This window comes from Dysidea avara, chromosome 4 (assembly GCF_963678975.1).
Source record: "Dysidea avara chromosome 4, odDysAvar1.4, whole genome shotgun sequence".
Classification (NCBI taxonomy): domain Eukaryota; kingdom Metazoa; phylum Porifera; class Demospongiae; order Dictyoceratida; family Dysideidae; genus Dysidea; species Dysidea avara.
Genome location: NC_089275.1, coordinates 49830632 through 49845206, shown reverse-complemented (window position 1 = coordinate 49845206; position 14575 = coordinate 49830632). Strand labels below are relative to the sequence as shown.

General features: G+C 39.7%; 1 protein-coding gene across 1 annotated transcript; it reads right to left on the bottom strand.

The window, feature by feature from the left end:
* Nucleotides 1-1182: 1182 nt before the first annotated feature.
* Nucleotides 1183-13681, bottom strand: LOC136252649 (dual serine/threonine and tyrosine protein kinase-like). The gene is made up of 5 exons (XM_066045175.1): nucleotides 12998-13681; nucleotides 9728-10888; nucleotides 9212-9435; nucleotides 3713-3959; nucleotides 1183-1703 (listed from the first exon to the last, which is right to left on the bottom strand). Exons 1-5 carry the CDS (start codon nucleotides 13628-13630, stop codon nucleotides 1311-1313), a joined length of 2658 nt encoding a protein of 885 aa, XP_065901247.1. The 5' UTR covers nucleotides 13631-13681; the 3' UTR covers nucleotides 1183-1310.
* Nucleotides 13682-14575: the final 894 nt, after the last annotated feature.

The window sequence follows — 14575 nt, the reverse complement described above, 5'->3', positions numbered from 1 at the left end:
AGAACTTTGTTCAGATAATGAGCTCCCCAGGCCACTATAATGATTAGGCCATTTAAATTTCGGACCTGACCGACTCATAAAATTTGTAAATGAGATGTTTTTGAAGATCACGTGAGTTTGTGGCATCGATGTATTGTTGGCCATCCATATTAGCTACGTATGGGGCGAGCTTGATTAATACAAGAAGAGTTGTTAAAGCAGACTTTGGATGGGCATTTGATCATTTAGATATACTAACCATAACTAATAGTTTATCGAACACCATAGTTACATGTGTTGCCATAACTTCAGTTTTAAAAAATTATTACCACCTATTACTATTATTATTTATACTTACCTACCGACCCACTTTTCAACTAGTTTCAGTGAGAAACAAAAGATTTAGTTGAAGTGGCTTAACTATAATTGAACAGAACACCACCTTATTAGGATAATACAAGAAGGACTATGACACTCAAATACAATTGTTATCAAGAGTTTATAATGGGAGCCCCTCCCATTATAAACTCTTGTTATTATTCATTTAACATTCCAATCACCTTGATAATCAGGACACTACCTATTGGTTGCAATTGGTCTCAAGACGTCCATTACATTATTGTGGACAGTTGAAGTTATCTATTATGTGCAGTAATACATCATGTGACATCTCTGTAAACAGACACTTGGGAAAATTTCCTCTTCATTTGAATTACTTTTTAAAGCTGTAACTACATGATGATAACACTAGGTGATTACATTGTCATTAGTGGTTACTATCTGATGTCATGCGGTGTTTACAACTGGCTGGATCACATGACCATATGGTGTTTATAATAGCCCCAGGGTAGCTACTACCCAGCAGTGAGGTCATCACCATCAACAGGATGTTGACTAGATTTTCACCATGGAGACCATAAGTGATTCTCGCACTTGATATTTGAGTGCTGAATAACCATTTGCTTACCTTTGACAATATCACACAGTGACCTTTACAACATGTTGAGGTAATGATTTACATGTGATATTTCTCAGTGTGATGTCTGTTGAGAGTATCACAAATTACCATATCCTTATCATGCCCAGACAAACTCATCCTTCAATGTGACACTAACAAGAGAATACAACTGTTAAATATCTAGTACCCTTTAATAATGCACACCCTATTCTTCAAGGATCTAAAAAATCACCAATTTGAGGATATTTCACAAACATTCAGGAGTGATTAAATAACAATAATTACAAATATTCTAATAATAGTAACAAGATCACCTGATCCACACATTCAAATAATAAAATTATGATTACACATTATCCCTAACAACTGGTTGTCATGACAACTCTTTTAACATAATTTCCAGTCTTGTTGACACGTCACCATCAAGCGGTCGCTTAGCAACGTCACCATCCCAACAGTCACACATCAGTTTCCAACAGATTGCTTCAAACTTGGGCAGTTTTTCCGGCCTGAGGCCCTTCTTTACCGAGGTCCAAAGTTGTTCCTTGTTCTGACACTGCTCAAAGTTGTGAGGTAGTTTGACGTCGTTGGAGCAGATGTACCAGAAGAGGATACCAAAGGCATAGATGTCTACTGAGGCATCATATTTGCCGCCAAACAGCTCTGGGGCCATGTGGATTGGCGTACCGACAATTGTACATGTCATCATAGCCTCAGGCTTGCAGAACCCAAGATCAGTAAGGCGACCTCGATTGCTGTTGTCCAACTACAAGAGGATATGATACTGTATCACGATACTATAATGAAGTGGTCATGGCTAGTTATAACTGGCATATTAGCAATAGTTGTAACAATATCCAATTTATCTGTACATTGAAGAGCCACACTGATTCTACATTCACTGTGTATACAAATTTCTTAGTTCAGTTATTCAGAGAACTACAGTATGACAAATAGTTAGTGTGTTTAACACCTCTACCTGGATACCTGCCTCTATTACACCACCCAGACAATTAGCTACCACAAACATTTTAATGCATGCTCCCACAAAGGCAGGTTGTCCAGATTACTCTGCATTTTGATGAGTTTTCAAGATGGCTAGTATCAGCAGATTGTCTTTATACTTGAAGTGTAACCATTTTTAGTTTTTTTATTTAGTGAAATTTACTACTGCCTGACTGATACTTTCAGACAAGCGTAAAACTTGATAACAGCTTAAGCACCTAGTGCTCAGTAGAGACAGTGATCCGAGTGTTTCAGCTCAGGTTTACCCACCTAGTGCTCAGTAGAGACAGTGATCTGAGTGTTTCAGCTCAGGTTTACCCACCTACCCATTTTTTTTTTTTTTTTTCGGTGACAAATCTACAGGCTTGATTTTTCACTGTTCAACGTTGCTTCAGCCCGACTGGTGCCTTTTGGCATAACACAGTACATACAATGCATCAGCAACATGCTTCATGGACTTACTGTTGTGTAGCATTGACAGTACAAATTCGTGGTAGTGTCACATGATGGCTTCCCTATGTTTGATGGGAGTTTTCCGTTGTGACTGATTGATTGCAGAGGCCCTTCTTGCAGTGTAGCATTGTGTAACAGGCTGAACACGTGTAACAGGCTGAACACGTGTAACAGGCTGAACACGTGTATCAGGCTGAACATGGCTGAAAACAAGCATAATGGTCACTTTGCTATTCCAGTAATTGATAGTTGGGGCACATTCAGATGAAAACAATAAGCCTGTCACCATTCTAATGCAGTAAGCCAGTTCACCAGTCATAATAATGTTACAAAAAGCGATCGAAGAAGTATAAGAATTTTTAAGGGATCATAGAAATAAAAAGTAGTGAAACAAGGGAAGTCACTTATGCCTGAATATATGTGACCGGATCTGCAAAAACAGGACATAATCGTATATTTTTCGAATTCCTGTTTAAACATTGATAATCTACTTAGCCAAGCGTACCCACTGGCAAAGTTTCAGCTTCATATGCCAATAATTTTGGGAGCTACAGCCCTACAAAGTAGCAACAACAGAAAAATTGATATGTACAGCAAGTATAGGAAAATAAATTACAGGCGCTTACAAAAACGGTTGCAACTTACCAACGGATTGATGTACGAAGGTACAATTTTCACCACAATGTTCACCATGAACAGGGGAATCAATCACTGGGTAAGTTTTTCCTTTACTCACCCTTCTTCACTGCATACAAAGGCGAAATTCATGAAGATAAATTGATCGCGTACGATTGTTTCGACATGACGTAAACAAATGCTCATAACTTACGTATCCTCGGGTCTACTGCAACGAAACAACGATTTTCCAACTCCTCTTGAGCAGGCGAATAAGATGATATCCAGGTTTATATTGTTAGTCCCTTCCTTCACTAAGAAAGAGGGGTTTAAAAATTTACGGAATTTTTTCAACAATACACAAGCGTTTCACCCAATGTATTCAATGCTTCATACTGTAAATTTAGGCTTGTGCGATTATGTCCCTTTTTTTGCAGATTTGGTAACATATGCAAGACATAAGTAGGGATTTACCCCTTAAACCCACATGTAATTTTCAGTAACAAAGCACTGAGAACGCATATGCTGATAAACCGGTGCTTTACTTGTAGCACAAAACTGACTCCTGTTTAGGGGATGACCCACCCTCTAGTCCACCAGTTATATACAGGCAAATTTTGTGACAAAATATCTGCCGTGTGTGTCTACCCAACACTCCATCATCTGACTCCCATAGTAAACTCTAAATAATGCCCCACTCACCAGTACATTCTTCAACTTGATATCTCGGTGTAGTAATCCCTGACTGTGGAGGAACCTGATTCCTTGCACCACATCAAGAGCTATTTGTAGTTGCATCTTCTTTGTTATACCATGCTTCAGGGCAGAGTGGAGGTCTCTCGGAAAACGTGGCATAATAAACAACACAACAGCACCTGATCCTCCCGAATAATCCTCATCAATGACAGCACCAATCAGATTGACTATAAAGTCATTGGGTGGCAATGACCTAGCAACCATATTACATAACAGTAACCACCATGACTACATATCATCATCAGATGTCCGTGTTCACAAAACACAACATACAGGTGAAACACTGACATGACACGTACACCAGTAATGGGGACAGTTACAAAGGTAAGGAGATGACCAGTCATACATCATCTCATGTGATCCCATTCACCTCAGTATCGATATCAAGTTCTCTAATGTCTGAAATGATATCAATAAATTATGCCTTCCAGAGCCACCCAACACTTGTGTGGCTTTCCTAGCTAAGAAACGAGACAAAATTATGTATACACTTCTTGTAAATATAGCACTCCATAATAACGGTATCAATTTCACCATATTTGGTTGTGCAATCACATGTAGTAATATGTCATATCACGAACCTAATACGATGTCCAGTGGCCTATCATGTGACAATGTACTAATCTATAGTATTAGCCTACAATAGGGTACTAGTGTTTGGAGAGCTTTCAGTTGTGTACGATCATTCTTTAACACTGGAGTTGCAATATCATGTCATTAAGAGTTCGCAATATTTGTGTGGATGTAACTCCTGATATCATATCATAATGTAACTCCTGATATCATATCATGGTGTAACTTTTGATATCATATCATAGCATACATAACACGTTGATATCCAATAGTGTAAACATGCCCAACATGTAAAACTACATAATTTGATCAAGTTACTAGCTACACAACTCCCTATAACAGACACCATTATATAAAGTACACAGGAATTCTCAACTAGAGTAGGGACCATAGCACATCGATAAAAAGTACAGAAACAAGCTGGAGTAGTGCACGATATTAAATCACAGTAAAACAATAAGTTATAGTTATATCCCGGTACGAGGGTGATATCATTGTTATTACACGAGTCCGAGGCGGAGCCGAGGACGAGTGTAATAACAATGATATCATCCGAGTATACGGGATATAACTGTTTTATATCCCAGTGCGCGGGAGTGCGCAGAAGTTTACGGATAGTAAATTAAGTTCCGGTTTGAGTTCCTGTCACTGTGCTCAAGATTTCGTCCGAATTGTGTGGAGATTCTACTTCGTAGCCACAAGAGAGACCTTACATACTGCCTACAAACTGTAGCGAAGGGCGATGTTATGAAGCAGCGGTTCCAGGTACAATTTGCCTTCGTCAGAAATTGGTATGGTGGTGTGCAAGAGAAAAATAAAGACCAACAAGTGGCTACCATAGTCCAAGATAGAACGATGAAGCTAGAGGAAGTTAGTTCTTCGCCATAGTGGCCGTTGGGAGTGATCGCTGGAGCGAAAATCGTCACGTACTATTCTTGATAGGGCTAAAACGAATATACCGAATATTCGAATTCGTATTCGATTCGACTTCGTTCGAAGGAATTATTGAATTCGAAACATCGAAATTACAGTAAAGATGGCGGACACTAGTAATGAGGAATCTTTGTCAGTCTCTACAACATCAGACACTGGACTAGAGATGTACCAATAATCGGATTGGTGATCGCGAGGGTGATCAGATCGCGATCGGTTGCTGATTTGCCTTCCATATTCAGTAATAATGGGCACAAACGCTCTATGAATCTATTAGTTTGCATGGCCAGCTATCAAAAGCCTTTTTGCTCGCTACAAACAAACAGAAAGCCTCTCTACACTATTCTATAAAACGCTAAGTTACGAGAAGCCATACGACTGCGCGTGTGAGTACTACTATTAGTGTTAAAGTATTCTTACCCAGAACAGTAGCTGTTAGCTGCACTTTAAGAATAAAAAACTGCACTACAGACAAACTAAAGTGATCACCTGTGTATTACAGCCATCTTGGTAACTAATCAAAATACGGAGTAATCCGGACAAGGGAGCATGTATCATAGTAAAATATTTGTGGTGCCTAATTGTCTGGGTTGTGTAATAGAGGCCACACCACCATAAAGTAATATAGTAAAGTTACATCACTTCTCTTTACTCAATGCTACATATACATCATGTAGTAGCTACACCTGTAGTTCTATTTGATTTACGAATATACAATAATTTAATCGGTATATAATCAGTATCAGCTCTTTTAGGTACAAATTAATCAGATATCAATACAGCTGAAAAATCTTTATCGGTATACCTCTAGTAGCTACATCATCAGACACTTTTACTTCATTTCAAAAGCTGCCTATATCAGTACTGTATCAAATTTTAATGATGTTTTACAATTGAATACAAATAATAAGAAATAACACATATACACTGTATAAGAGCATTACACTATATATAGAATATTCTATTATTCGTTCTTGACTAAAAATATTCGTTCTCTTTCATTTAGAATATTCGTTTTAGCCCTAATTCTTGACATTTGTTAAACTATCGTATTGGTAACTTGTAGTGTTATTGTGTAAAGGATTAACAGTTTTCTTGTAAGGTTTAGTTAGTTTTAAGTGTTGTATTGGTGTGTTTTGTATCAATATTTCCTTATTTGGCTTTTTGTTCCATTGGTAAACAATGCCATTCGCGGTTATTATGATGTCACGAAGAGACTGAGTGGCTCCGCAACAGGGTGATAAGTTAGTTATCACTGGGTGATAACTAATATATCGTACAGTAGCAGCGCCGCTCTGTCTAGCTGTATGGTAGTTATAACCCAGCGTGGCGCTTTGATACTCCCACGCACTGGGGTTTAAGAAGTGTTATATCCCTACTGTGCTCAAGATACCATAATGGAAATGCACAGTAGGGATATAACACTTCTTATTGCTTTACTGTGATTTAATATCGTTCACTACTCCAGCTTGTTTCAGTACTTTTTATCGATGTGCTATGGTCCCTACACTAGTTGGAAATTCCAAATTATACTTGTTTGTTAACTCTTTTTGTAAATAATTATTATGACTGGTGAACCTGCATCTGAAATGGTGCCGCGCCCCCCAATTATTGTCTGAAAAGTGAAGTATCCATTACATTTCGTTGTCAGCTATGTTCAACCCGTTACGCAGCATTTCGAATCAAGAACTGTTCGAAAAGCACCTCTGCAATCCACACATACCGAAAGAAAGAAATGGTGCCGCGCGCCCCAGTTATCGTCTGAAAAGTGAAGTATCCATTATGCTTTGTTGTCGGCTATATTCAAGAATCAAGAACTGTTTGAAAAGCACCTCTGAAATCAAAATAGCCACTATGACAAATACGGACGATTTCTGTTACGGAGGGAAGTCATTATGTGCTATTGCTAAATCGATACTTTTCGCTGTCAGCAAAGATGAATGGGACACAAAGGAGGACACTGGTAAGTCCAAGAAGAATGCATTGTACGTACTGCGGTATGCCAAAAGGCACCTGTCAGGTCGAAGCGACGTCAAACAGTGAAAACATCAAGCCCATAACCTTAGCCGTTATTGAGTTACGCTTGTCTGGAGGCATTAGTCAGTTACTTACTTACTCAGTAAGTAGAAAATTCCGTTAAATAAATTATTTTTAAAATTCCGTAGCAACTTGTTGAAAGCGTTTCGGGTCGACCTGAAAGCTTGTTTGGGTTTAGTTTCACCTAACCACTACTGCCTCATCGTCGTTAGGAGAAATTGAAGCTGTTTTTTGGGGTGATACTATTTCGTGGGCCACACCTACTCCTTTGTGGTCCCTACTATACACTACTATCGTAGTGTATGATGATGAGGTTGTTTTCATTTTAAACTGAAGCCTGACCAAAATCAGTGTTCATATGATGGAAGTGTCCAACTAACTATACTACCACTGTCCTAATTTGGAGTTTGCTAATCCGCCACAATACACCTCTCAGCCTATGAGTGATATCCGCAATTACGTTTCTTGACGTAGCGTGCATTATCTGTGATGTCACAAAACAAAATGGCCGCCGTAGTGTGGGGACTTTGTACATGGAGGTATTGGGCGAGATGGTGTTTCCCTATGATAGCATTTATAAATTCGAATAAGGGCGAAGATGAGGCTTATAGTATATAAGGCAATACAAATAAGCCTATTTGTGTGCAATTTTAAAATTTTCGGTCTGCTTTCCTTGTTGGAGCTCGTTTTGCACTGTCACGGTATGTGTACTACTTCTTACCTTTATTATCTCATGGTTCCATGTGTAAAAATATACAGACAACATTCATTTCGAATACTGTGTGCCAAAGTCTCTAAAGCCCCCACACAAACACGGCCATTTTGTCAATTATGACACCAAATTTTGTAATCGCAACGTCAAAAAACGTCATTGCGGATATCACTCATTGTACCTCACAAACTGTAAAAATAGAATTCACCTAATAAGGACTACAGGCAAATTCACAAGCTGGTTACTATATTAGGAAACTGCAAGGCAAATACATTATGGCTCCACAATGACACGTGCCTCTTTATTGAAGTGCACTTGCTCAACAACCTCAGTACATGATGTCAGTCAACCTCAGTACATGATGTTAGTCCAGTGCTTGAAATAAGCAGACAAAAGTGCTAGGACATAGCACCTAAACTAGACTATTTTTTGATCAGATATTTGTAAACTTGTTCAGACATTGAATATTTTTAAGTCTGATATGGATTTGTCTGAGTAAATTTTGTACCAATTTTGGTTGGACACGATGTCCGACCAAACTAAAACATGTTCGGACAAACACCAATATTGGTCGGAAAATGTCAGATGTCCGACCATTATTTCAAGCACTGTTAGTCAACCTCAGTACATGATGTTAGTCAACCTCAGTACATCATGTTAGTCAATGTTCCTTTACCCCTTAATGTAGCTATGGAGTATGAACAATATCTACAAAATGATGAAATTTGATGCCACAATTGACAAAATGGCTGTGTCAGTGTGAGACTTGGGCACACAGTATTGGAAATGAATGTCACCTGTACTTTTTTTACACATGGAAACAGGAGACAAAAAGGCCGTGACGATGTAAAACGTGCTCCAACAAGGAAAGAAGACCAAAAATTTTACATTTGGACACAAATAGGCTTATTTGTATTGTACACTATATGCCTTACCTTGGACCCTTTTGAATTTATAAACGCTACCACAGGGAAACACTATCTTTCCCAATACCTCCCTGTACAAAGTCCCCCTACTATTTTATTTTGTGATGCCAGAAAATGTCATTGCAGATATTGTCCATAATAAAGCAATCTCTATAGCAGTGCTATGGCCATTGGCCATTAGCTGAAAGGTAACACTAATCACTGGAGTACACTACCAACACTTGGTCCTTTACAAAGAGGTAGACAAAACTCACAGATACTCACCAAGTATAATGGAACTCTAATGCCAGATCATTCCAGTGTTTCTCATCAGGAGGTAACACACTCTTAATGGCAAGGTTTCTGTTATTAGCCCATTCACTACAACTATACACCACTCCATACTGTCCTCGACCTAGTTCCCGACCAGTAGTGGGTAACCCATGTAATATGAGGTCACGTAGAGCTATTGAGCTGAGTGACAGCCTTGCCATGTGTGGGGTGAGCACCTGGGTGAATAGCACAGGCTGTGTTACCATGGTGTGAAATATAGCCCTTAAAATACCATAATAAATCAAACACACTTGTCCTATAATGAGGCACGGACTTAGCTGTTTAATCCAGAAACGAGTGAAGTGTATATATCAGATGGAAGTACTTCACAAAATTTGTCACCACTATCAATAGGGGCCAATTTAACCATCACTAATGAAGCTGTTGAGGTTTCATCAAGTTCACATACACAATATTGTAATGCCCACATGAATTTTCATTACATGGTGTGCATTAACAAGAACACACCTTTCTGATGGTATCTCTTTGGCTCTCATTTTGTTTCATTCTCCCAGAGTGGTGCATCTCTAATCGTCTCAGAGCATGCTCAAATGTCTCATGAGCTGCGGCCACCTTTCCCCTGAACTGAGAACAAATGTTCTTAGCCAGTTTGGAGGCACTTAAACCATCGATGAGTTGTGAAACATATTTCTCTTTCCAGTGTTCATCAACCTTGAGATTCTTCCATGGGGCACCGCGGAATGTTTGTTTGAGACGTTCAAAGAAAAGACGAACGGCAGATGCACTTGTACGCTCAGTAAACTCTAGAGAGTACGCTGCGTCAAGGATTTGTTTTAGGGCTCGACTTGTGTCATCAATTTGTAAGTCTTCCACGCCCTCAAGGTGTTCTAAACACCTCTGTAATGTACCAACAACACTCTCCCTTAGGTAGTCCACAGATTCAACCAGTCTCTTTGACACCTCTTCACTCAGCTTGCGGTAGACGACATTCTGCACTTGGTTTTGACATTTTCTCATTGTCTTGGCATCTCCAGCCACTTGGGACTGGGAGACATTTAATCCCTCAAACTGCAGAGCTAGCACCTCAGCCACAATATCAGAATGAATGTTCAGTACTGTAGTACAAACCAGATCTTTGATCTCTGATTGTTTCTTTGATGCTAGTTCCATCAGCTGTCGATAAAGTAGGTCTTCTTTCTCACGAGCATACTGTATTCTCTTTGGTGTAACCATGACTTCACGGGCCAAGTCGTGAGCTGCTAAAATAAGGCTCTGTAAACACCGAGCGTGCGCGTCATGTAAGCTAGACGCTGCGTTAGTGATCTGTAGGTTCATGTTGCATTCTACATACTCTAGTAAAGTAGAAGAGAAATCCACCAATGATGTCACAAACTTATCAACAGGAATAAAGCTAAATGACAAGCTGGTTGTATCAGAAGGGTCAAAAGGAGAAATGGCGACAGGGGAGCTCGGGTTAGGCAGCATCATGGGAGGAGTAACTGAGGCGTCCTCATTGAGATATCCAATTGATGACAACATCTGACAAATCTCATCTTCCACGTGACTGTGGCTTGGAGTATCCATATTGATGGTAGTCAAGGATGTAGAAATAAACAACACTGGGATATACGGCATCGTTGACTTGATGTAGCGTAACTCCTCACATTGCTATGGCAACAAGAGTAACATTGTAATAACATCACCTAGCAACATGTTTAGTGTGGAGTTAACAACAAATTTGATTGGTTACCACGGACTACCTACCCCCCCAGACCACCCTAGAACAGAATTGATGAAACAAGTGGTCTGGAAATACACACACCATGACAAGACCCAACAGGTCTGATATACGGTGGTATAATGTTCACTATAAAGCCTTTTCATCTACCCAAATACCCCAAAATTTTAATAATCCATTGTAACAATACACTAAGATATTTACTATACACAGTAACAATAACTCAATGTGTGCACTACAATGCAACACAATACCCACAATACTATACAACAACACCACACAACAACACACAATACCATACAACACCACACAATACCATATAACAACACACAATACCATACAACACCACACAATACCATACAACACCACACAATACCATACAACAACACACAATACCATACAACAACACACAATACCATACAACACCACACAATACCATACAACAACACACAATACCATACAACACCACACAATACCATACAACACCACACAATACCATACAACAACACACAATACCATACAACACCACACAATACCATACAACACCACACAATACCATACAACACCACACAATACCATACAACACCACACAATACCATACAACACCACACAATACCATACAACACCACACAATACCATTCAACAACACACAATACCATACAACAACACACAATACCATACAACAACACACAATACCATACAACAACACACAATACCATACAACACCACACAGTACCATACAACACCACACAATACCATACAACACCACACAATACCATACAACAACACACAATACCATACAACACCACACCACACAATACCATACAACACAACACAATACCATACAACAACACACATATGGTACACAGTATTGCAACACAACACTACACTACATTAACACTGCTTGAAATAATGACATCTGATATTTTCCAAGTACTCATATTAGTTAGACAATGTTCAATGTTTAGCACAAAGTTCTCCTACACTTGAGAAGTAAATAATATCAATGACTTGCATTAAAAAATATCTGATCAAACACATAGCAGTGTACACTAGATTGCAACGATACAGTGTGTAGACGTATCAATATATTGCCTGTGGTGTATCACGATACAGCGATATATTGCGCGATACAAAGTGGAGTCTAAGCAATGGTCTATGTTGTTTTTTGAGTTAATTTTTCTTTGAGAAGCATTACATACTATTCAGTTTAACCACAATGTACAATAATTTGATTGTCAGCCATGTTAACAAACCACGATATGTCGATATATCACGACACACAATATATCGATACGGTTTGACTTTGTATCGACACAACGATATTGTCTTAATACGATACGATACATCGTTGCATCTCTAGTGTACACCTCACTAACAAGGACACCTTGATGATCAGGACACCTCACTAATTAGGACACCTTGATAATCAGGACACCTCACTAATAAGGACACCTTGATAATCAGGACACTTGTCCATGATCCCATTTGTATTAGTGTACACACATTTAGACCCCTGAAATCAGGACACCTCACTAATAAGGACACCTTGATAATCAGGACACTTGTCCATGGTCCCATTATTAGTGCACACACATTTAGACCCCTGAAATCAGGACACCTCACTAATAAGGACACTTGTCCATGGTCCCATTTGTATTAGTGTACACACATTTAGACCCCTGAAATCAGGACACCTCACTAATAAGGACATCTTGATAGTCAGGACACTTGTTCATGGTCCCATTATTAGTGCACACACATTTAGACCCCTGAAATCAGGACACCTCACTATAATAAGGACTCTAGATGTGTCTCACTTTACACTATGCACAACACACACACACAGTTGTAGGCTGACATAAATGGTGACTGAGATAAATGGTGACTACATCACACACCCTAGGACACACCTCACAGGTTAAGGTGATTACATCACACACCCTAGGTCACACTTCACAGGTTAACGTGATTACATCACACACCCTAGGTCACACTTCACAGGTTAAGGTGATTACATCACACACCCTAGGACACACCTGCTTGCTCAAAATTTTGCTCCCATCGACAGCATAAATGATAAAAGGATGCAATTCTAGCTTGCACAAGTCCAACACTTGGCTAGTACAAGCTACCGGGTCACTATGACTTGGAGCACAGATCAACTCCAATCCTGATTCCAGTAATGAGTTAGACATTCCAATCTCCAGGACAGTTCCCGACTCCGTCTTGTGGTTGTTCACCAACAGGTCATCACGATGTAACATGGTACCCACTCCACCATAATCCTTACGTGACACGGCATCAAACCCATCCACCATATGACGTATGAAGCGTCTCTTGCTGTGTTTAAAATGTATCATACGCCATTTCTCGTCATAATTGCGAGGGGTGGGTACCATTTGCTCTCCAATGATAGTGTTTATAATACGAACACGAAGAAACAGATCCCCTAGTATGGCTATAGCTGTGTGGCCAGACACCACGTTAGATATACATTTCTGCGCTTCAACATGTAGAACTTGGTCTAACGACAAGCTCTGCTCAAAATCCTGCAAATCAGCTAGTACTTTCACCGTGTCCTTGAATATCTTCTTCAGTTTTTTTGCGTGCAATTTAAATGTCTGTACTTCACGCGACAGTTCCATCCTATCACTGTTATTGGCCGCCATGTTGACTGCTGCTCTCTAAACGTCCTCCATTGTTTTCACGTGATAAGGTCATGTGAGTCAGCAACACGAGATGATGGGGAAGTACCCGATATGACGTCACTACACAATGCTCGAGATTCCGAGCGAGATTCACGACAGAAAGGACGAAAAACGGAATACTCAAGCATGTTCTCTCAGGCCCTATGTTTGTAAAATCAGGTTCTCTACCCACCTTAATAGAATGCTAGCTTATCAATTTTAGAGATTACGAGCGGCACCTAAAATATAGATATAATCAGCTTCCGGTATGTAAAAGACAAATTTTACAATGCGTAAATTAACTGTTGCCCCTAGCAACCTAAGTTTGTAGGTGTTAATGTCTAAAGTCGCCTCTCCAAGTTTTAATGTACCATCCTCTCCTCCCCCCAGCTTTACAGGGGGAATTGACACGAAACTGCTGCCCCATTATGGGGCATTTGACCTATGATTTTGACGATCATTCATTAAGCATCCAAGTATTTTAAATCCCTGTGTTGCAACTGGGGCCAACAGTGACACGATAGGTTTGTCCTACTATGGGGCATTTGACATTCAGCTGTCCCACCCCATTATACTAAGGGGCGGTAGTGGCAGAAGAGGGGGTGCTCCAGGCAATAGTCACAATGTGAACTTCCAAAAATTTGTCAATCATGATCTAATAAACAACAGTCAAGCACGTATTAAAACAAATAGTATTTTGATTAACAGCTAAAACCACCGAAAATGCCCCCAAATTCAATCTCCTGACACCTGATTTTCAAAAATTTCCTTGGGAGGGGGGGGGGCATGCCCCCAGACCCCCTAGAATTAGTATGTTTCATACACATACTACAACCACCATAAATTTTGGGCACCCCCAACTGTAGCCCCCTTCTGCCTCCTACGGTGTGGCAACACATTGATTAAGTCATGAGATATCGCATTTTG